This window comes from Osmia bicornis, chromosome 6, assembly GCF_907164935.1.
Source record: "Osmia bicornis bicornis chromosome 6, iOsmBic2.1, whole genome shotgun sequence".
Lineage (NCBI taxonomy): Eukaryota > Metazoa > Arthropoda > Insecta > Hymenoptera > Megachilidae > Osmia > Osmia bicornis.
The window spans coordinates 5,260,711-5,285,395 of NC_060221.1; the positions used below are offsets into that span (position 1 = coordinate 5,260,711).

The 24,685-nt window shown below is 45.3% G+C and overlaps 1 protein-coding gene across 1 annotated transcript in view; it reads right to left on the bottom strand.

The window, feature by feature from the left end:
• Positions 1-24,685, bottom strand: part of LOC114878276 (lateral signaling target protein 2 homolog) — an 80,948-nt gene that overhangs the window by 47,578 nt on the left and 8,685 nt on the right. Inside the window, exon 2 of the mRNA XM_029191887.2 lies at positions 9,486-9,739. Within this exon, the coding sequence (XP_029047720.1) occupies positions 9,486-9,739 (254 nt within the window). The remainder of the gene's footprint in view (positions 1-9,485; positions 9,740-24,685) is intronic.

A 24,685-nucleotide genomic window follows, 5' to 3' on the forward strand; every position in this document is an offset into this window, starting at 1 on the left:
ACGAGTTCCAAGCGAACGAATATAGCGCATAGGGAAAGTTAAGCAAAATTGCTGATTCAGAATCTAGTCCCAGGCTCTCACCTCGTCTGCGGCTAGATGATTCACGGAGACACGGGCAACGCTACGTCTAGACGGAATAAATTTCTGGAAAAAGCAATAAAGACGACCGCAGGAGGCCTCGCACGATACGTTCCCGTCAACCTGGCTTCGTCCTCGTGACGTCACCGCTACCTATACCTATGACGTAAGAAGCCGGGATCGAGCGACGGTGTCTGGCTTCTAAACGGTGCGGCGCGACCGACCCGGTGAACGGCCAACTAAATTGTGCCTCCTTCTTGACCTGATTTCCAACCAGCTACGTTCGATTATCCTTCTCCAGACTACATAATCCTTTCTCGAAAGCAAACGTTCAAAATAGCCTCAGGGTGCGAGAGAAATACACGTGTCAGAGTCTGCAGAATTTATTATTGCGGCAAGAGATATTGATTCGAACAGGAATTGTTAAAGCTTTCAAATTTCAAAATTCCAAAAGATCTGAGAATAAAAGAACCAAGTGATCGACGCATCTGGATAGGAGGAAAATCGATCCCAGACGATGGGATCACCGTTAACACCCAAAGTCTCTCTCGCGACGCCAAGATCGATCAATCGTTAATCCGGGTTGGCCAGTAGCTCCAAGGCTACTTAGCAAAAGTCACGCACGTGGTTAAGCCGCCACGAGACACGGGTCGTTTCTATCTTCTCTGCTAGTAAGAGGATTCGAAAGCTTATTTACAGTTCGCAGAGTTCTTCGTCGCTTCCTAACGGCGCGAAAACTTCCTGGCCGTCATATTCGAAAGCCACGCGGTCGAAGGAATTCGAGGAACGACGAGAGTACGATTCATTTCTTTTTTTATTTTTCTCTCTTCTTATCCTCTCGTGCTTTTTTACTCGTGCTTTCGGTTCGATGCGCCAGAGAGGCCCGCGCTCTCGCTTTTGGCAGCCGCGTCCCGATGCACCGACCCGCGCTTGGACGACGCCCAAACGTAATAAATTTCAAATCAGGTCATTGCTTCTCTTTGCACTTAGCGCGATGTGCCACGACGCGGCGCGGCGCGTCGCGTCGCGTTCAATTCGACGCTACGGGTACCGTGTGAACAGCGAACCATCAACGTTTGAACAACGCCGTCGATGTTTACGACTGAGGTCCGGGGGGATGTCTCTGTGCCATTACGTTGGGTTGTTTGGTCATCCCCGAGCGAGGAGGGTTTATCGGCCGCTTCGATGGCAAGATTCGATCGCGTCCAAGCCACGATATCGGTGAAATTGACGTGAGAAATGAAACGATACGATACTCAGCTGACCAATTGATTCGTTACACGTCACAGTGGAAACGGTTCCTCTCGATTATTCACTGCATATCGAAAACCTCGTTGAATCGATCGTATTGAAAATGAATTCGAAATCCTTCGACCGACCTTCGACTCATAAAGCGAACATAAAGTGGAGTACATCGGAAATTTCCTGAGACGTGAGATCTTACTCGTTGCATATTTATTTCGGAACGTACGCAGACAATAAAGATGAACGTACGCGTGAGTAAATTTCCAACGCGTATCCCTAACCCGGTTTTATATTTACCTGGTATTAAAATAACTCGAAGAAGAATAAATATGATAATGTAGGGTAATTTTAGGATAATGTAGGATAAGAGTTTTATTTGCAATTGATGAAGTATTATAAGGAATTTTATCAGTTGTTCAAAGCAAACGACGTTTTTCCATAAAATTCGGCGAACCTCTTCCGGCAAGGTTTTCAGCCCCATACGCTTACGTAGATAAACCCATAAACAGATAAAAATGAATCATCCCGTAAATACGATGAAAATTTTCAGGGTATCGAACGCATAGCGAACGCATAACTCAGGTATTTTCGAAGTCGACTTTCTCGAAAACGAAGCCAGACGCAAACAAGTTTTATCGCGTACGTTCAACGCGTATCCACTCTCGCGAATATCCATCAATCTTCGGTCAATAATGTGCCGGTTTGAAGGAAAAGCAACGAAATAGGAAAATAAACGTCGATGTATGAAGAAAGAAATGAAATAATCAGGATACCACAAGGCGCGACAATCTTTCCCACAAGCGTGAATAATATCCTCTTCAGTCTCCCTGTCTGCGAGCGATAAAAATTTGTCTGCGACCACGAGCCTGCTCGGACTGACTCACTACTTTATTTATGAACGATTTAAAAGAAAGCGTACGCGCTTCTGTAATAACAAAAACATTGACACATCGTCTCCGAGATAATTCCCGCGGGTTTACCACGGGAACAGTCATTCGTCGAAAAAACGCGAAGAAACTGTACGATTCATTGGCGTAACAATCATTTTTGTATAAAAATTAAAAATCACTGAAACATATATCAAGTGTCTAGTATCGCTCAACTATTATTTCATTATTTAATTTGATAATTTCGCATGGGGTGGAGGATCAGGTTTATCCTTTCCTCTACATAGCTACGCCACTTGTTCAACTGCAAGTTTTTCTACCTACTCGATTAGTTCATATATGTACTCGTTTGGCTCGGGCCGGGCGACCGCTAGCGAGAACACTGTCATCTCGCCGCCACCTAGCGGTCCCCGACCCGAACCAAAGGCGTCCGGGGAGACAAAAGCCTCTCCCCCTCTACTAAACGCTTGATATTTCTTCGCAGAAAAAGATCGAGCCAAGAAAAAGGTAGGTAAGAAAATCTTATCGTCGAACGGGCCAGGACAATGGGTGCAAGTTGGATGGAAAAAGAGTGTCAGGGTGTTAGAGGAAGATAGGGGTGCGGACCGGTGCTCGAGGGTGCATCCACGCGGAAGGAAACATCATGGAACGAAGACAAGGAGGCGAATGTAGGAACGGCAGGAAAATGCGGACGCGAGACAGGCGCGGAATCGCGGATAAAAACGTAGTTGCTAGACGTCGCCACGTAGTCGCGACGAAGAAGAAGGTTTTCTCGAAAGCGAGACGAGCGACGTACGTGACTCTCTCCACTTTTCTGTCGTCTTCCTCGTCTCGGTCCGTTTCCGAGCACGACCGGTATTATTATTCCTAAGAACATCGCGATCGCGACGCGAAAAAACCTTCGAGACAGGAGGGAAAGCTTCCTTCTTCGTGGAATCGTGATCGACGTGAAAATCTCGTCCCCGACGAGGGGAATCGTAAATGGTATCTGTTGGCTGAAAGCGTGAGACTTAGATTTTTCTGAGGAAAAATTGAGAACGCTCTTTTCGACACGATTGCTAGAACCAGTGAGATTTTACGAGAGTACATGTTCCATAAGATAGTGAGAAAAATTCACTTTTACTATATGGCAAAGAATTTTACCAAAATTTCGAAATATCAACCATTTTTGTCATTTGGAAATTATTTAGAAATTTACAAAGAAACATAAGGATCATTTTCTTTCCTCGATTTTCACCGAAAGCGAGGTGGAGGAGTAGGTATGATTAATCACCGAAGCTATGGAACGATCGATAGACCATAAAGCAAGCTTTCGAACATTTATCGAATCGAAGAAGAAAGGCAGGTAGATGAAAAACAATCGCAGTATGCCGTAACCAGAGACTCCACCTATAGCGTTAGACATAATATTTACCTTTGCCCACCTGCCCCCTCGAATGACCACCAACATACAGCCATATTGAATCGGGAAGGTCGGCTCGAAGGTCTAAAGTACGCACATTCATATGTGATACATTATCATTAACATGTTCGACGTCGTCACTAACATTACCAATTTAATATAATCGAATAGTCGAAAGAAAATATTGATCGACATTAATTGTGCTAATAAGCATCAATTGAAAAATTAAACTATTCAGAGACATTATTATACTGCGTCTTACGATACATGTATATGGTTATTTTGACACGTTGATTATTGCAGTAGAAATAGATATTCGTGATAAGACATAGAATAACGCTAATAATTGGTGGATTAAAATTTGAAAGTAAATTTTTTATTTCCCTTACGAATTTACTACTTGAAACGCGTTGGATTTCACGGGATAAAATAATTGAAAATAAAGAAAAAAGCCTTTGAATACTATTATGTAAATGCATACCGTGACGCGTGTGGTGGTCGTTGGTTCACGGGCTTTTTCAGAAGTACAATTTTAATTAAACGAGCAGCAGCGCTGGAATAAAGTAGAAAAAAGAGAAGCGAAGGAACGTTGCTAGGATACATACGTAGCCCGTATTATCGTGACACTGAAATTTCTTCCAAGTCTTTAAATTAGAATTACGATAATGCGATACAATTAACGCGTTAACTGCAACAGTGATAATGACCGTATGCAGCGAGACGATCTAATCTAGAAATTTTCTATTTTCCTATAAGTGATTTTAGAAGGACAGCATCGTGACGCCAACGCGTCCAAGAGGAACAAAGTTGACAAAAAAAAAAAAAGAAAAAAAATCCAGTAGACGGTCATTACTCGCCGCGACATGGTTTTTTTATCGACGATATCGTTACCGCGCCGGATAATTGGACGCCATTTCAAGTTTCCCGGGCTCTTTCTCTCACCTTCACCGTCGCCGTCGCTCGCGGCCGAACCGTCTCGTCGCCGCTGCGTAACATGAAATTAAATCGGGTCAATTAAGGCCGCGTATTAATTTTACTCATTAATTACCGACTCACGGGTACGTCGATTATTTATTCGTAAATGAAATTTAATTGCCGACCATGCGATCTGCTCTCGACTTCCACGACCAAATAAATCAACGATTATCCGATCGGAATAAGTAATCGGAAAAAAAGAGCAGGGATAAAAAGCGACAAGATTTTCATCGAAATCTGTGCCAAATGGGATCGAGAATAATTATCAAAAAAAAAAGTAGTACAAAAATTGCTTTTGGAAGTTCAAAGCGAATACAAGTTTAAAAAATAGATAGATAAATAGGAAAAGAAATTGCAAAGAACGAAAAGAAGAAAAGAAAGAAAAGCACAGGCCACGTGGGTAGGATTCCCGATTCTCGACGGAAGCTGAGCGTTGGTCTGCAACGAAATCCGACCTTTCTCGTCCACGTGTCGAGCATCTTCTACTCGCGAGACGGCTCGAAGCGTAGCACGAGGAAATAAGAGAATCGCAGAGGATCACCGGTGAATTCGGGTCACGTAGCAGACGAACACTCGAAAATTCCATTTTCCACCTACACGTCGACGATATCGACGTCGGATGCACACCTACGAACGAGCCCTTAAGTCCGACAGCTCTTGTGGAGCATCGTCCATCCGCGAGCGGAAATAAAGCCGTCGCGTCGCGCGGATAGGATACCTGTCAATCGATATCGATTACCAATCATATCCTTTCTGCGTTTTTCTATGAGGAACGAGATCCCTCGGGATACACGTAAGAAATGTCTAATACGGAGAACTATCCAAGTGTTACACTCACTTATTAATGAAACTTTGCCAGCTTGTAGAGCTCGTCGAGCTGAACACGTCTATACCCCGTTTTGTGGACAGACGGCTAATTGTTTAAAAGATATTAATAATTAAAGTTAATTACTACTTACATTGAAAAGTATGACAGACTCACACATACAACTAGCAATCTAGAGATCCCCGGTTCAAATCCTTGGTTCCCAACAATTTTTTTTTTTTAATAATAATTTCACTTTTTGAACAACTGTTACATAAAAATTATCATAAAAAAAAATTTTAAAAAAGTTGGGAACTAAGGATTTGAACCGAGGACCTTTAGATTGCGAATCATGTGTTTAACCACGGAGCGGATCCATGATTCGCAATCTGAAGGTTCTCGGTTCAAATCCTTGGTTCCCAAATTTTTTTTTTTTTTATGATAATTTTTATGTAACAGTTATTCAAAAAGAGACAAATTATCATTAAAAAAAAAAAATTGTTGGGAACTAAGGATTTGAACCGTGGATCTCTAGATTGCGAGTTGTATGTGTGAATTTGTCATACTTCAGAATGTAAGGAGTAACTAACTGTAATTGTTAATATCTTTTAAACAATTAGCCGTCTGCTCCAAAAGGGGGTATAGGCGTGTTCAGCTCGGCGAGCTCTACAAGCTGGCAAAGTTTCATTAATAAGTGAGTGTAACACTTGGGTAGTTCCCCTTATAAGTAGATTCGGTTTCGTGGTACTTTTCTTTCGGTGAAAGTAAAAGTGAACGTCTCTCTACGCTTTCATCGATAATTTTGCATGTTTCTCTATCTAATACGATCAACTTTTCAATCCTTTATCTAGTGAATGGCGAAACGAACATCCACCCTTTCTCTCTAATTTCAATCCCTTCAAATCCTAGATATTTGCAAATCAATAGAATTCTTCGTCTACAATTTTCCCTTGGATTCTGTTAAATCTCGTCGCTCAACCCTGAACCGGATACAACGAAGGCCAGGGTACTTGAGGAACTCGGTGGTCGCAAGCCCTGTCGAAGTCCACCCCCTTTCCTCGTTTCACAGCATCGTCACTCGCGGCGCGGACCATTGTTATTCTAGATTGCATTGCAAATTAGATCACGGACCACCCTTCTACCTTCCTTCGTCCACGGTCTGTTCAAGTTGCAACACCGTTGCCCGACCGGTTCTCCGAACAATTCTGCTCCGAGCCGTAAACCACCCTTCACCCCTTTCGAACTTGTATTTCCTGCAACGCCCTTGCAATAGACATCCCGTGAAATTGTGTCGCGAGTCCGTGCACGGTTTTGCGAAAGAAGTACATAAATTGTTTCTTCCTCGAGGGTGAATCATCATGGTGAACCCCGTGTTTGCTTTTTCGTGGATGATTATCGAATTAACCGAGAGCCTTCTTTTTTCGAGAATGTCGTGAGACGAATTTGACGAGCAAGTTATACGAAATTCGATTGTCTTTTTCTTTATTGACTTTATCCTCTGTCAATAAATTAGATGAATTTTCTCTGTTTAATTTATTTGAAGTAATTCGAGGGTGAACCTTCGACCTTCTAATTTCTTCACAATTTCTTCAAAGAGAAACACCTGCCTAATTATTTCTTTTCGAGAAGTCGCGAAATCTCGAGCAAAGGAAATCGTTCGAGATGGACGGATTTTAAGACTAAAGGATGACCATTCGGCTGGCGTGTTCGGTGGAAAATTTATCGACTAATTTCTATTTAGACACGGTCGCACACGTCCGCGGGTAAGTTGAACCTGTGAACAGATCGATAACGTCTGCGACGACGTCCTCGGAGGCAAACAATACGTCCTGTGTTCCGGAAGTCCGACGTCAGGGCCATAAGCACGTCGTAGCGCGAGACAAATCGAATCAGGGACATTCCCTCTCTATCCGTTCGTCTTTCCGTTTCTCTCGTTCCGTGTTTCCGACGCTGATGCTATCAGACCTTGTCGCGTCTGCTGGAAATAAATCTTTTGTGGAAGCGGCGAGAAGGACCGTCCGTCCGCCTTCTCTCCTCGAGATAGAAGAAGGACCGGCACCGGCACGACGATGCACGGTGGTCGGTGCGCGTCGCGGAAAATAGGAGAAGAGGAAAGTCGCATCGAACCCCGGTTGAAAAGGTGGAACAAAAGGAAAAGGAAAAAAGGAACGAAAAGGGGAGAAAAACGAAAGAGGAAACCGAGACTATGCTGAATAAAGAGGAGCGATGGAAACGGTAGATATCGATGAGAACAACAGCCTCGAGTGATTGGGATACCTGTACTGTGACGATCATATTTTTCATCCCCCTCCCCCGCGATTTTTATTATTATTGGAGACAGCGGTGATAAGCTTGCATTGAAAACGTATGGATTCAGAGCTATTATGTGCATCATGGAGGAGACTTAATTGAGCATCTCGAAAGACAAAGTGGATCGATTCGAAATGGAATGAATTGGGAATGAGAAATTAACAGGATCGATTCTATTTTACGCTGCTCTTTGTTCTTTCCTACTTTCGATAAACCTATCAATGTTCCTTATTTTATGAAATTCTTCGTATCATTCGTATTCCCAAAAATCTAATAACAACAAACTGTAAGCATGTATTTGAAAATTTGATGATCATATCCTTGATTAATATTTTAACGCGTCTGACTACAGATGTCCTCCTCTACTGAGGCAATCGGGATCAATAACATAGCATCGATCAGGAATATCCAATTAAAATTTCATACCTTCCCTCCCTTAACTGAGGTTACTACTTTAATGATCAACCACGTATGCTACGTATATTCATAAAACTATCTTTAATCCCAAATGTTAGTGCAAAGGAATAATTGAAGATACTAAAACAGCAACATTATCGGTGTTCACCGTCTGCCCTAGGCAGAAATAAATCTTTCAGGGAAAGCTAGTGAAAGACGGTGCGAGGAAAAGCGAAGGGAGAAAAATCACAGGAACTCGATCGAGATGGAGCAACAATAGAAGAGGAAGGAAGAAAAGAAAAGAAAGGAAAGGAACGTGGGCGCGAGAAACGCGGTCTGCTTTTCCAGACAGCGCGCAGCAACGGGTGCCGAGGAGGAAAACATGTGGGTTAGATAGACGCAGCTGCACTGCTACCATCCCGACCAAGATTAGATATCAGACAGCTTTTTTCCAGACAGCCTTCGACGTTCCACGAATCGCATAATAATCTCGTCGAAGGTCGACGACGTTGTCCGCAAGCACCTCCGTCAGATGGGAAATCGCGCTTCCTCTTCTCCCTATCGTCTGCAGCGAAAATGGTGATCGCTCGCGATATTCGAGAATCACCGACGAGATACGCGATGAAATGCCAAGCTAGGAAAGCAGCGAATGCTTTCTGGTTAATGCGCCCGCTCGAACCGAAGTACGAAGGAAATGCCACGAAAACGCGACTCTGCATTTTCCAATTATCGCACTTGACTCGAGGGTGGAAATATACGTGTGTACGTAGAAATTTCAACCTAAAATCTACTCTCATCCGTAATTTACATCTTAACATTTGCCGAGAAATTATTCAATCATATAACTCTGCAGCAAGCAATACTAATTAGCACCTTATCAACATGACTGACGCGTTTATTACCCTTCCCGCGGACGTGCTAATTTTGCAATGGAAATTGCAAATTTTTTTACTGGATAACATCTGTATTTGCAATTCAGAAACCACCCGCTCACAATTTATACCTTAACGGGCGAAATTATTCAATTTCCTAACTTTGCAGCAAGTAAAGTTAATTAACACCTTATCAACGAAACTGATATGTTTATTACCCTTATGAGGGGGGTAAAAAAATGTGTAATTGAAATTGCAAATTTTTTACAGGATAAAATCTTAAACTTTGCGATCTGCAATTTTTCTATTTATAAACACGTACTGCGAATTAGCAAAGTAGCTAATTATCGCTTTATTAACGAGGTAGACAGTAAGTGAAAATTTCTCAAGATTACCAATTAAATATTTATCGTTTTCTGCAAATTATGGTTTAAACCGTGAAATTATTCAACGCCTATTGCCACTTGATTAATTACTGATCGTAAGTGTTCTAATAATTAAAACGAATCACTCACCGGTGTGCCAGGATGACGATGGTGATCCTGCAATAGGAGACGTCGTTGATGCGACGCTGGCAGCTCCTCTCGATGATGATGATGATGATGACGATGATGATGATGCCGATGGTGATGCAAGATCGAGGCGGTGGCCGGCTCGTGCAGTAGCAGCCGACGATGATGAAGATGATGCGATACCGTCGCCAGGACACCCACCAGTGCCCCGACTATCAGGACGAGCACCGCTGACACTATATAGCTAGTCGCGCTCACTGTCAACAAAAATTCAACGTCTCCTTTTAATATCATTTTCAAAATAACAATATTGTGATCTGTAATTTTACATTAAAAATTATTGTATTAAAATACCATCCAATCGAATGATTTCGAATACCTTTTCTCTACGAAAAATGAAAATATTAAAACGGTTTTCTTAACGATTGAAAATCAACGGAGGTATAGAACGAGCGAGGAAGTTACGCTTGAAATACAATTTCGGGAAATTTTCAGTACGAGACGAGGAGTTCGAGACGTCGCGTCGGTGGCGCAACTATAAGAAATTTTCCGGGCTCGTACACTTTCAGGAGGGGAAAGGGACGCGAAGGGCCCCGTCCCCGAGGAGGGAAACTCGTCCCGAAGTTGGTGCCTCGGGTCTTTTTCACGCATCACGTACGAAATTGACTGGAAACAGGAAGTTAGTCGATACGTTCGTGCATTGCCGCGCGAACGACGCCGGTGAAAAGCGGTCCCGCTGCGAGTCGAGCGCTCGCAGTTTGAATCCTTCTGAAGGGAATTCGTTCTCGTACTTTCAGCCTCGTCGAACCGAGTTCTCTTTAGCGAGTATTCTCTTTCCCTTTACGTCGTCGTAACGAGAACTTCTAAACTGATATCCTCGGAACTGAATAATCATCCTTCTGAATGTAAAGGGTTAATTTATCGAATCAACAAAAAATCATCCCCTTTTTACTCCTTGGATAGGCAAGAGAGGGCAAAAACAGGCGAGCATCGTCGCAGGCTTACAAGTTGCCGTGTGGTCAAAGAGGTAAGAGAGTGTTTGTGTGTGCAGGAGGCAACGATTGGTGGGACAGGATGAGACACGACCATAAAACCTTATCAACGTTCATCATCGCCGGTTCAACGGTTTCAGCCGCTCGTCACCCAACGCTCGTTAAACGCTCTACGAGTCGCGACGGTGCACCCTGTGGCCCCGTTGGTCACGTCGAGACGCTAACAACGGCGACGAAAAAAACAGACAGGAAAGGGCGAAAAGAGGTCCCTGACCCTGGCTCGAGGTTTGTCGAAACGGTCGCGCACCAGTCGCTTCGTCGTGGACAAAGGACTCCGGCAACTCGAGAGCCGGCGAAATCTTTCATCGCTTCGAAGAAGAAATTCACGGATAGATTTTTGGAAATGATACACATCCAATCGAAAGAAGAGTTATAGCTTTTCAGAAGAAAGTTATTAGTTCTCAAATGCTTCACTATCTGAAGAATTAATTAATTCTATAATAAGAAAAGTGATCCGTGTAATATTAATTTACTATTTCTATTGTGAACTTCTAAAAGTCAATTTGTTCGAATCTTCTCGTTTCCAACGAGAAACTCCATCGATTCCCCCAAAATATTACTCGCGTGTCTGCTCACGCACGTTTCGTTTAACGTTCATTCCACGTCAGACATCAACTTTATCGTTATTAACCGCCACACCCCGAATCTTGACGTGTTTGAACGTCGAAAGCGAATCCGTGGCTTTCGTTCGCCGCACGATTCCACGGGGAAGGTAAGGTCGTGTCCTGGACAAGTTTGGCTCCTGTGTCGTCCAAGCAAGCTGTATAGGTCGCTAAACATTCCTCGTGTCAATATTTGACAGAGCGGTTAGGATGTCTGGCGTCTCGGCGATACCTGAAAGGACGAAAAGTCCTTACACCTAACTTAAATGTCTCGACTCACCGTTGAGGTCAAGTCGTCTGAATAAATGGAACTCGACGATGACGAAACTAATTTTACATCTTTTTCATTACCATATAATAGTCTCGTTTTACTAACAGCAGAAAATTAGTAGAATTTAAGTTAGGGGAATCGGAGGGTTGAGCGTGCCCGACCCAGGAGTTTCGCTTCCGTGTGTTTCGGGGAGGAACGCTTGGCATCCCGGACGAGCGTGTGCGATCAAAGGCGAGCACGCTTTTTTTCCTAGCGGCCAGAGATTTCCCTGAAGAGGTTTTGAAAGACGGCCTTCGTGACTGCGCGCGAGCCAACTGTTGGTGTTGCCAGATCCTGTATGCCGGCCACGAGACTTCGAACAGAGAAGGGACGGACAAGGCTGTGTATATGGTATACAGGCCAGAATCGCGGCATATTATCCCGATCCCTCAGGCGGCCCCTCTCCTCTTCACCTCTCTTTCTAGCCGTCCGTACACGAAACGGACTGTCAAGGTGCGTATTCACTGGCAAACATGTTCGCAACAAGTTCGCAAACATTTTATGACACTACTCTTTTCACCGACGCTACTGCAGTTCTGCGACACCTATCTTGCACCCTTCGTTTCTTGCACTAAACTCAAATACTGTCTAGAGTAGATCAGACAACCTTTCAAGGGACAATTAGCGCTCTATAACCTTCTGAGATAAGGGAAGAATTCGCATTGAAAGTTCGAATCGTATTGAATTTCAATTTGAAATTCGTCAGTGGAGACGCAGGTTCAGGTAGCAAGGGCCATCTACCTCGGCTTCGAGGTCCTCTGACATGGCGACAGACTCGATCACGAGGCTGATCCTCTTCCACGAGGACGATTTATGTATCACCGCTCCGACTTGATTCAGTCGGAATAAAAATTGGACAGACGTTGGAGGGATTCTGTTTGAGAGAAGCGTTCGTTTCGTTGCTCTTTGTTCGGCCCGGCATGGAAGAAGGTTGAAGAGAGTTCGAAGGGCAAGATCGAATCAAGGGATTTCTAAAGTGGATTTTAATGGCCACGCAAGCGAGAATATTTGATCTTTTCTCTGCTTCAATCTGACAGCTTTCCAGTGGAAAAGGAAAACGGTGACATTGAAAAATCAATGCTAAAATAAAGATGACAAGGAATTTTGAATTACAAGAATTCCCAGATGTTTCAATAAACTGAAAGCTTCCCAAATTCCGAATTATCCCATTTGAATGCGTACAATGACCCAGACACCGTTCGATCAGTACCGTGAGAAGTTACCTACCGGTTCAAAAAAAAAAAAAAAGGAAAAAAACGTCGCCCATTGGTGCGAGCAATTCCGCGTTCGTTCACCGAGGCCGGTAAAAATTAGAGCGTCGCCTCGTTTCCAATCGATGCCGGGCGTCGCGAGCGAAAATCTATTCAAATTGGCCGTCGAGACCGATCGTATTGTCCGAACCGCAGCCTCCACCATCGCCAGGATGAATCAGCGTGCGTTCATCGTGGAATAAAAACAGGCAGAGGTAACGACAACCAAGTACCGTGGAGCGCGGAGAAACACTTTTTCCCTTTCCTTCTGACTCTCGCGTTGAACCAGGACGAAATCGGCGTGACAAGGCGCGTCCGCACGACAACGACGGCAGGTGCATCGAGAGACCGAGCGGTTGCATCTTTCGCGGGCTTCCTTCCCCCTTGCACCAAGCCGCTCCGACGATCATAAGCGAACGGAGGAGAGCGTGTGCAACGAGTCGACGTCCTCCTCCACCTCCTCCTTCTGCTCGCGGCCACACGCTTCCATGCGAACTAGCCCTGCACACTCGCGTGTTGCGATGGGACCAAATTCAACGGATTTATACTCGAGAATCGAAGATCGATCAATCGGTATTCGAAATGTTATCCAAATTGTGCTTCAAATTGTTCGCACAACTATTGATTACAAAAATACGAAATTGGAAGAAAAAGAACAAGGATTGATGAAATTATTGTTATAATTCTAACGAAGTTGCAATGGAAAAATCTTGGATATTATAGAAAATTGACTGGAAGCTTCGAAATTCGAAAAATCTCAAGGCCCCGAGTCTTATAATTCGATATCGTTCTTGATCAGCTTACTCGAAGGTAGTCGTGTGTGCGTGCACTTAGTCCGGCGATGCAGTGGACGCGGTGCATTGTGGAGTAGCGACGGAGCAAAGGGGGGCGAGGGAGGAAAGAAAGCCGGAGGAGCAGGAGGTGCAGCGCATGCAGTGCACCAGACAAAAAACGATGAGCTGCAGTGGGGGCCAGACAGGGGGCAAAAACACGCGACGGGCCCCAAACCCAGGCCCCTCCTGCGCTGCAACCGACATGGAATCCCTGTGTGCCCGTGCACGTGTGTGTGTGGATGCACTTTAAGCCCGACGCATGGCCGCCAGCCACGTATGCATCGCGATAGAAGCCGACCCTCGGGGGTGTCAAATATTGTGGACCGTCCTGAACAATTCGTCACGAGAAACGAAGAATTTCGAAATACTTTTTAAGAAGAAATTATAAATTTTAAATAGATGTACCAACTAGTTCAAAACTAACTCTATCTTGCGTTCAAAATCATCGCCACAAACCATCGAATAAAAATGAAAAAATGAAAAAGGGAGTTCGTGACGTTATTCCCCAACCACGCATTTAAATCGAGCCAGAACGCGAAACGTGAACGATCACGGTCGCGCGCGTGCAGGTTCGATCGACGAGCCGCGTCGCGACGCGTATTTGCAGTCTGGCCGCGCGACATTCGTCACGGTTGAAATGCAAAAATCGCGGAAGTTCTCGCCATTTATCGTCGTCGCGGCCATCGGGCCTGGTCGCGTGTATTTACGGATTACAACACCGGTTAATTGCCATATATTTTCTGTCTGTGAGCAACAAGAGTATCAAAGGTCGCAACTGTCCGCGTGTCTCGATTACGACATCGTCGCGAGCGTTCGCGCGAGTTATCCACCTGCACGCCAATCGGAAATCCGGAACGGAGCGGCGACGATCGTTGCATAACACCGTCGAAGATCACTTATCACTGTTTTTTTATCAACAGTGTGTTTTCATAAATTAAAATAATTTTTTTAATTAAAACCCAGGAGCCGAGACTAAATTATAAAACTTATCAACGATCTAAATGCAATCTATCTGAAACCTTTCCGGATTAATTTCCGGCACAATCAAACGATCAATTAAAATAAAAATGTACAGGTTTCAAAGTACACGATGTAGCTGTCTTCTTTGAAAATATAAAGGAATCGCATTCCTCTTCATAAATGACGCCCGGTTAATTTGTATTTCACGGTAGCCCCCGATCTCATCGCTTGCGTACAGCTTCTCCGAAGAGGAAAGTTCCGATCGCGCGAACTTCGTCAGAGAGAAATGAACAATTACCATGTACCCGGCATAAATGCAGCGTGTAATAGGGCAACGATGTTCGACAGCGATTCTGCGTACGCGAAACTTTCCGCGAAACAGAAATTAATTTTCTCCGAAGAACGAGGTAGTACAAGCTTCTTTATAAATTATTAAAACTTTCGCGCCAGACTTCTCAGGCCAGGATATCCACCTTTGTCGACGGAGTCTCTCATGAATATGTAGCCGAGCAGACCTGTAACCGGGTCTGTCGGTAGTTTTTTATTCATTTTTTTTTTTTTTTTCTTTTAAGCCGACGCGAAACTTCGTTAATCCGTGATCCGTTCTGCATTTTGATACCAACCGGGAAACAGGCATGCTCGTTGCACGATAAAGCCACACCAGAGAACGAGCTGTTAAGGTTTCGTTCGTTGATTTACATGAAGCCGTTCGACAAGTTCAATGTTAATTCCAATGAAATGCAGATCGATTCGAGTTTACCTTGTCGAGAAAAACATACGGATCGTCATATCGATCGCGTATCGATAGATATAGAAAAAAGTACCTGGAAACGGAGTGCACCGATCTAGGTCTAGGCGTAACGAGAAGGATCGAAGAGGTTGCAAACGGAATCGCGCGTGTAATTGATGTCCGGTCCCGTTAAACGGTCGCCATAAGGCTCTTGTAGCCAAGAGGGGAACGGTTGAAAAGCAGAGAAAATAGAAGACGAGGAAGCTGTTGCACGCGTCGTTGATTTCGAGGTTAACCTTTCGGCCCACGGCTGGTGCACAGACCTAACGGACCAAGGACGACTTTCCGTCTCGCTTGGCACCGATGGAATTCGAGGATTTTAGCGGCGCGTGGGTCACACGGAACTCCCGCTGTTACACGGAGAAATGCGGAGAAAAAGCAACTCGCTCGTTCCTCTCTGTTTCTTCGCTCTGTTAGACACTGATTCGTAACGTGTAACTTACTTGTTCAAAGTTTCAGAGATTCTTTCCTACTTTCCCGGTAAGCCTGTCGAAAGAAAAAGGAAATAGCAAGGAAATCGTGTGATTTGAGAAGAAGAAATTGTGGAACGGCTGTTCGAAGAAGGAATCGTGTCGCTTTGCCAGTTCCATCGTTTCCTCGTTAATACGGTCCCAACGGCATGGCAGCGACGAGGGAGCAGAAGGTGGATGGGAAGAATGGAGGCAACGGAGGTAAGATGAAAACCGTGGTAGCTGTGTCGTTTGCACGATCCAAGGGGGCAAGGCGAAGCAGCAAAGCACACGTAGTAGTCTCATAGAGGCTGGACGAGGCTGGTGGTGGCTCTGCTCTATTGTCCCGATTGCACGGCGCCTCGTTAGGGGATCCTTAACGATCGCTCTTCACCGACGTGGTTGTCGTCGAAATCGTCGTATCGTCGATCTTAACGAGACTCCTAGTTTATCTGGCGACGACGGGGAACGAGCTTAGCAGTGCGCCTCGTTTTATCGAAAGCAACCTCGACGAGAGCGTGCCTTCTGTCCAGCGACGTGACGTGACACGATACGATACGATACGATGCGATGCGATACAATACGGCTTTTCAACGACACGGTTCCTGATAAATACGCCTAGTTCCGGTACGATTGACACGCAGACGCCAAGTAACCGAAGAGATGTCCTGTAAACGGGCCCCGGGACGAGATGCACCCTTTGCTAATTTTCAATTAAATCTCATCAGAAACTATCGTCAGATCCCAAAGCGTTCGAGACCGAATGATTAAGCGAAGAAAAGAGGTAGAGGCCATCGTCCACGGACAAAGGACGCGCAAAGTCCGAGCCGTCTTTGAAAACTAGAGAAGTCATCGCGGTCGCGTTTAAAAATAGTCTACGGACAATGCGAGCAACGCATTCTGCAACGTAATTATCTATTTATTAAGCGCGTCGTCGGCGTTCGAGCAGACGCGGAGAACAAAGGGAAGGAAACGAGACGGAGTAACAATGGGGTCGATAAGGATCTGTCGGTGTAACCGAGCGTGCAGAATGCACCGAAGATCACCGCGTGACCCGTCGCCGGTGGTTGCTGTCCTTTGCCTTCCACGACGTACGTCATCCACGTCGATCACGCGTGTGATCGTACAGATCGCGATCCTGCAGAAATACCTGGACGACGATGCGTCTTCCTTGAATAAATTCACGTAATGTAACCGAACGTAACTGTACCTTCGATCACGGTTCCCTGTTCCAAGGGAGACACTCGATCGTCCTGGATAAATATCGAGAAACCTCTGGTACGCACTCCTGGCAGCATAAACAGCGAATCAAATCGTAATCACAAATCCCTGCCCGGTATTCTTGCTTTCTTCCATTCGGAAGGAAAAAAAGATCAGCTATCGTGAAAGAAAACAATCGGAAGAAAGGGGAGCAAACACGAGCGAAGAAAAATACGATACGGCGGGAATAAAAGAAGTTTCCCATCGTGCAGCGATCCAAGTCGTCCAGGGAAAAGTGTCAAGAGGGATCCGAAGGGTCTGTTGGGTGAAAACGTATCGGGAGAAAAATTCTTAACTCGCAGAAAACGATTGGTATCGCGCGTGTGGGTGGACGTCTGCTGCGTGTCAATAGGAAGAAGGTAGGTCGCCCCATGAAGAAGAAACGCTTGTCCGAGGGAAGAAGAAGAATAGCAGGGGTGGATGAAGAACCAGCAGGTTGGGAGAGTCGAGGCTGGCCAAGGTCAGAACCTCGTGGAACCGAGCCGAATTATTTTTAGCGCTTCCTACTATTGTGCAAAGCACAAGTCTGTCAACCGTCTAGGCAGCTAGTCCATCGTTACACCCTTCTAACCCGAGTGACCATCTTGTCTGCCGCGTTAACGCTAATTCCTCCCGCTCCGGCATCGCTTCCGAACTCGTCGTCGACGTGTGCTCTCGTTACATTTCACCAACTACTCCGCGGTATTCCACTCGACAATTAGAAACGACCGGTGCTCGAGCTATCTCCTCCCGGCGATGGCCTTTAAAAGCTTTTGCCAAGCTAGGCAGCCATCCAGGAAGCACTTGCGATCGTTTATCAAACGATTCAAGGAAGTATTACTCGCTAACGCAGGGAGTTATCACAGTCAGCTGATCACAGATTTCAAGATTCAAATTTCTAGTTTCAGTATAGTGGAAAGGGTTAAGCAGGTCGAGTAACGCGGTTCACCATTCAGAGTGAAACAAACATCGCTTCATTCATACGACATTCGTTAACCAAAAATCTGAAACACGCCGCATTCTCGGCGAATCATAACGCGCGACATCGTCGAAGGACAATGCAACGTAATTGAAGGTACTTCCTCTAATGAGAGACGGATCGAAAAGTGCATCGCGGTGGTGTCGCGGCTGCACCGAGTGGCAGCCGTCGTCGTCGGTGCATCAGCACCGGCGCGTGCAATTGCGAGCAACGTTGTTACATACAATGACGAGCGAGGAGAAAAAAGCCCGCCAGACGCGGAGACGCTTCTCCGACGAGACGAGACGAGACGAGTGACGTATTGCGTGGTCTTCGTGCCAAGCAGAACGAGCGTGTCGCGACAGTGGCTCGTGTTTGCTTGAAAATGCAAATGCGATCAAGTTTTTACGTAACACCGACGACAAAGCGTAATAACGGCAGCCGAGGCCCGATGACCCGGTTCAAGACACACGATTCCATTTTTTTAAATCAATGACTGGACACCGTGTGTCTTGTAAATTGCGGGTGACCAGGACCCAGCAGCGGTACCACGAAATTGATTGCAATTTCCGGGAACGTCTAGCTTCTAGCCTCGAGATACGACGAGGAAACGAGTCCATACCGACGCGACGCTAACCCACGCGTGCAAACGCGTTGCCGCCTTGTAACGTTACCATGCTAAGTGTTACGTGTTAACCCGCTGTTAAGGAGCGCGTCCTTGGTCGGACGACGAAGCGATGTACTGTTACACATAGAGTGGTTTTACATAAGGCAATTACGGGGCTACCGTTCCTCTGTCTCGACAGACTTCAACGTACAGCTGAGTCATTGTCGAACGTGATCGTCCACAAGCGTATTCGAAAAAATATTCCAAACCTGTAGTGGTGACGTTTCGTAAAGAGGTGTCACGGTGATGAAAATATTTAACCCGTTAACAACCCCCGGAAAGTCACGTCCACGGTTTTTAGCGCGCTCGTTATCCCGGAAGAAGATGGTCGCCGAGGGTCGCGAGACGCGCGGGATCATCCGTCAACGAAACGTTCACGCGTTTTCGCATTGTTTGGTCCACCACGTGGCCGTTTCGTGACGACCATTCACGAGCGCACGATATTATTCACGAGGCGTTTAGAATTGAATGCCTACGAGGAACTTAAAAGGGGCCGAGAGGGGCGACGTCGATGTAATGCAACGCAATTGGCCTTGCGAGGTGAACGTACTCCTCAATGATTCGATGCATATTGCACACGCTACACCGGTGCAGGACGAAATCGTACTCGGACACGAGGTCTTCGATCCCTCGACATGGCACCGCGTTCTTTCACCACAGATGGTACACGCGAAAGGAAGGGAAAAAAAGTAATGATGAAGAGTAATAAAGATAAACCCGCAGGGTAAATCTACAGAGTATTTTGAAAGGTTAGCACGGAATGTCTGTGCAAGATTATGATCCTATCTATTGTGTCGTAACGCAGCTATGAAACGAAAGATCCGGGTTCAAATCCCGTCTTAACTGAACTGATCTGAAATTTATAATTAAAAATGACAGACACCTTGGTGTCTTATGGAACATTATTCCAAACAAGTGGATATCATATTCCATTAAGTTATATTACATTGGTTATCATGATATCAGAATTTAATTCTTAATTACAATTATGACTGCAAATATTGATGAGTATCGTTTGAAACCATAATTGCATCGATCACCGATCAATATCTAATCGCGGATATTAGATTTCAATTTCAAAGTCTAGGAAGAGGAATCAAGTTTTTCTTCTGGAATAGCATTAGAATTGAAAATTTATACCTCGTTTTATATTCACACCATTTTCTCGCGTTTCCAGGTATGGTGTTCCTGGCGCGGTATGCAAAGTAACTGTGGTTAGCCGTAAATTATTTCAATGCACCTAGACTCCGTCGGATACACCGAGAGTATTATTTACGGCGCGGATTTCTCTAGGTGCAGCCTAGGCTAGCCACGGATAGGCTAGGATACGATTACATCATGGTATAAACAGTTGGTAATAGTGGCTCAAGGTCTACTATGCGCATATACGCGTCTCGACGCCGCCACTGCTGCCATTCTAGCCAACCCGAAGCCATTTTCCTTTCTTTCCCTGCCGTCAGAACGTCATTGTGAAAATTAGACTCTAATTATTCGAAGAATACGAATGATTAATTTTCAAATTTCATTTTCCTTTCTTCAATTATTTAATTCCATTCGAGCTGCCATGTATGATCGGTCGTTAATGATCGGCGATCGTGATTACAGATGGAATTCGAAGCGTTTCATGGGTTTCGCAATTTTTCTACCATCTCCGATGCACGATGGAAATTGCTCGTTCTCGATCCACGCTCCCATTTAGACCGAATCATCTATGACCTCGTTACACCGATGATGGCGGAGGCTGTTGCCACGTCAATGACGTTATTAATCAGCGTTAGGCGATGCGATCGCTATTCTATGCCCGTCGAACGACTGCGAGCCGCACTCTGCATTCGAATGAACGTCTCTCGAGGATAAAGATTATCTCGAATCATGGGACATAAAAGGTGTTGTCGCGATCTCCAAGGTATCGTGGAATTTTCTGCAAACCATCGACTTGCTGCTTTTCAATTTTCTTTATACCCATCGAAGGTTGGACACGTAATAGCCGGTACTTATACATTCCTCTTATACTATTTTCACCGGTAACTCGATAGATCGCGTTATTATATAAATTTTTAAACAATTTTCTCAAAGTGTCATCATTTTATAGGACAGCTATTAAAAAATCTACATAAGTACGAGCTGGTGAACTGTTTTCCCCTGTTGCCTCGTAACCCGTTCGTTGGAAAAATAAAATCATTAACCTTCCAAAAATAGAAACAATAAAAACGCCTCCTTCGATAACAATTTTTTTTTCCAGTTAACAGTCTAAGGTGATAGTTCGAATATCAGACCAATAGGATAAGGAAATAAATAAAAATGTCCGGTTGAAAAATGAATCGATGCAACCTACCGCGACGATCAACATCATAAACATGATATTTTACGTGACAATAGTGACAATGGAGATCGGGATCTTAATAAACAAGGCTGCCTCGTATTTCTCTCGTTCGCGATCGCTTTTTTTCCCTCCCATTAGTCGATAAATCATCCTGTTTATCCTGCACGAGTCGTTTCAACGAATCCACCGATTTTTCCAGCTTTCCTACGAGAAAAGGGGAGGGTAATCGAGTTGAACGAATCGCAGTGCGACGTCCTCTTTGTGGCGATGCACATTATTAATAGCTACACGCAACTCCGATGATTACAAGTAATGGTCGAGGCTGGATCTTCCAACCGGCCTCGCCTAGAATCATAGAAAAATCCATGGAACGAGTTTTCTCAAGCTCGACTAGCCTGCTGTCTACCGTCTTAGACGTACACACTCTCTCCCTTCGTTCCTTCATTCCTGCATAATCGCGAACGTGTTCGCTATGCTCCACGAACTCCTCTTATTTTTCCTTCTTTGCCTCTCGCACTTCGTTGCCTCGACTCTGAGAAAAGTTGCGAAAATCAATCCGAGTATCCGAGAATCGTGTTTCGTTTCTTCTTCTGCAAATCCCCATTGGCTTCCATTAGGAATCGTCGCGGAAGGGAGCGTGACAATCACGAAACGCGTACGATCGTGAAAATACACGGACTAATCGCGCTTTTACAGCGAAAGAAACAGGGAACAAAGCAACGGGAGCAGGTTTACGAGCGTCCCTCGTTATACAGTCGCATAAAATCTTTACGTCCCCATGAAAGTGGCAGAGGGAGAGAAAATGCCCGCCTCGATCCTTGCATCCGAGCGTTCTCGGCTTCCTCGAGCGAGCAATTAAAACGCTCCGGCCAGATGTTGTGTACTGAAATAATAGAGGATCGCGGGAAAGGATAATTGGCAACGATATCTTCTCGCAGACTCTGCTACCTTTTTTCTTCGAATTTTTCACCTGGCCCGAACATACGCGTCGTTCGTACATGTTAAGCAGCGAGGAATATTATCGCGATTATGCAGAGCCCCTGGGCTCGCGCGAAACCAGATGCAAGAATGTCGTACCGCGAGTCGACTTGTGCGCTCGTGTTACATTAAGAGAGATTTATTTATCGACGACCGGGATAATCGATAAAGACGACAAGTCCCGAGACACGTAGGCGTGGAATAAACGAAAGAAAGATAATTCGAAAAATCTTGAACGAAACACGCGAATACGTGAACACCTTGAACCGAGCGTGTTATCAGCCAGTACGACCTGACGCGTGTCGAGGATTTTTCTGTCTAGCCGGTGTCTGCCCGCGGCTGAGAACACTTATCGACCAACGGCCAGGATGATAATGTCTGGAAAACAACCATGATACTTCGTGCCTTTCCGTGTAGCCGCGATACCTGTGAGTGGATATTTTATTCGTTCGTCATCGCCATTGAGGAGCTCCTCTAGACGCGATCCAGACGTGCAATTGTTCTTTATATGTTTGCCAAAGAATTTTATTTGAAGAGACGATCGTGCGTGAAGCGTTTGATAAAGTCTGACCGAGTGGAAGTGTTACGAGGACATATTGGGATTAACTCCCACTACGTTTCTTTTCTTCGTAAAATACTGAATCGTCTCAGGATTACACACCTCGTCCATTCTCTTTTAATTAAAAATAAAAAAATTTTCCGAGTCTCATTGCGTACGCGATACTCGTAACTTGCGCGCTAATTTCATCTTCGGACGTAATTCAGAAGGGGTTGATCGATCGTTTCGATTAGAAAGAGGCGGCTCTCGGTAGCGGGAAAGATCCGCCGCTTGTTTATTCGTTTGTGCGCCCTTTTAAAAATAGGCGTTCATTCAAGGATCCCAGCCAGACGCTGGCCAGACATTCGACGCGGTGTGCACGGACGGGCATTTTGCCGGCTGCATTCTCGCCGCGCGTGTCTTTTACTCGCACGCCAACGTATACCAGTGTCTTAGGAAACGAAACATTGGAAATGGAACGTCTATGTGGAACGTACGAGCGTCGAAGCCAGAGAACGATCGTTTAGAAACACGAATGTGGATAAGCGAGGAAGATTTTCGGAATTTAGCCAGCTGGGATTTCGTGTCGCGCATCCTGACTCTATATACAGCGGTGAAACTGCGTCACGCCGTGGCGAGCGGGTAAACAAGTCGCGAAAGGAAGCAAATCAAGAGCGTGTGCCGACTCAGCGTGCAAGAACGGCGAGTGAACATCGAGGAGAACGCGAAACTTCGCAATCGAGCGACGCAAGATACGGGAAAGCGACAAGCGGCCAGACAACCACGCGACGATAACGCGTTACGAAATGACCCCGACTCGTCCGTAGCTCTTTCGCCAACCGTATACGTACGATTCCTTCGCGCCAGAAAATATACTCGCGTCCATCTTTTTCTCGGTGCCAACCACCGCGAGACCGTACCACGCGGCGAGAGATTATTTTTGTTTAGTCTGCTGTCTCCGCCGTTCCTGTTTCCCTCGTGAACGAGGCTGCCGCCTTCGACTCCGCAGGTAACGAGGAACTGGTGCGTTAGTAAACGCGTTGCGACGTTAGAAAATAGATCATTTTCGAATCGAACAGATAGGTACGTTCAGAAAATGATGGAAAATATTGATTTTCTTTTGAATTTTGAAAATTAATGGATTTTCAAAGATGTTTAAAAAGTAGAAAAGTAGCCAGCGCGCAGATATTCAACGTTTCATTCGATCGAAGCTATGAAAGGATGGAAAATGGCCAAGAGTATCGGACACACGAACGTCACGAACGACTGCTGGTCGATGCCCCAGTACTGTGCACTTGGCACCATTTTCCTACCCTACTCTACCCAACGCACCCTCTATCTGTCCCTGTCTCACCCTTAGTCGCTGCGTTCGCTCCTCGTCAGGCCGTGACAAAGAGGGAAGAGGGAGAACGGATTAAATCAAAGGGAGGAGGGTCTGACGGTACAACGGTGTCAGCGGTAGGATATACGGGATGTTTTGAACTGTACGCACCAAGTCGGCTGGTTAATAGGATTTATGAAAACGGGCCAACTGATCCCTATAATCCTGACTTCGACTAATAGCCTTCATTTTTTACTCTTTTCTTCTTTCAGCAAGTATTTCTCTTTTTCTTTATATATAAAAATTGTATGATATTGTACAAGATAATAAAGAATGATTAATGGATTAAACGCAAACTAGATTAATTTCCTACCAGTTTCCCGAGTATCTGAAAAATTCTCGCGGGGAAAAGAGAGAGGAATTCTCAAAATATTTTCGGTCGGACGATCGTCGGAAAGGAGCGTCGTGACGGCGCGTAAACCACAACGCGCCGAGCGGATCGTAACGTCATAAATTCGAAGGCAGACAGCCGCGACACGTCGCTCTCCACCGCGTAGAATGTCAGCGACAATGACGCAACCGAGCTGTGGGTCGACGAACCCGGCTTCGAAATTGTGTCACGTGCTTCCCACTACAGATTACAGCCTAGACACTCCATTAGACGGCGCACGGAAGAATCCCTATTGATAAAACGCGGTAATTAGGCCGAACATCCCGTTTGGGTGAGCGCGCGAGTCCGCTCTCTCCGTCTTTCTCCCGCAACGCTGGAACCCATTAAAACCGATACTCGTCGCGGTGCTGCGGGTCGCGTCGGCTCGTGATCACCTGCACGGTGAAACTTTTATATTTTTTTTTTTTTCCAGTCACACGCGATTTACCGCGGTAATTAACATTTACATCGGCAATTAATGCCAACGGGATTTAAATTTCCAG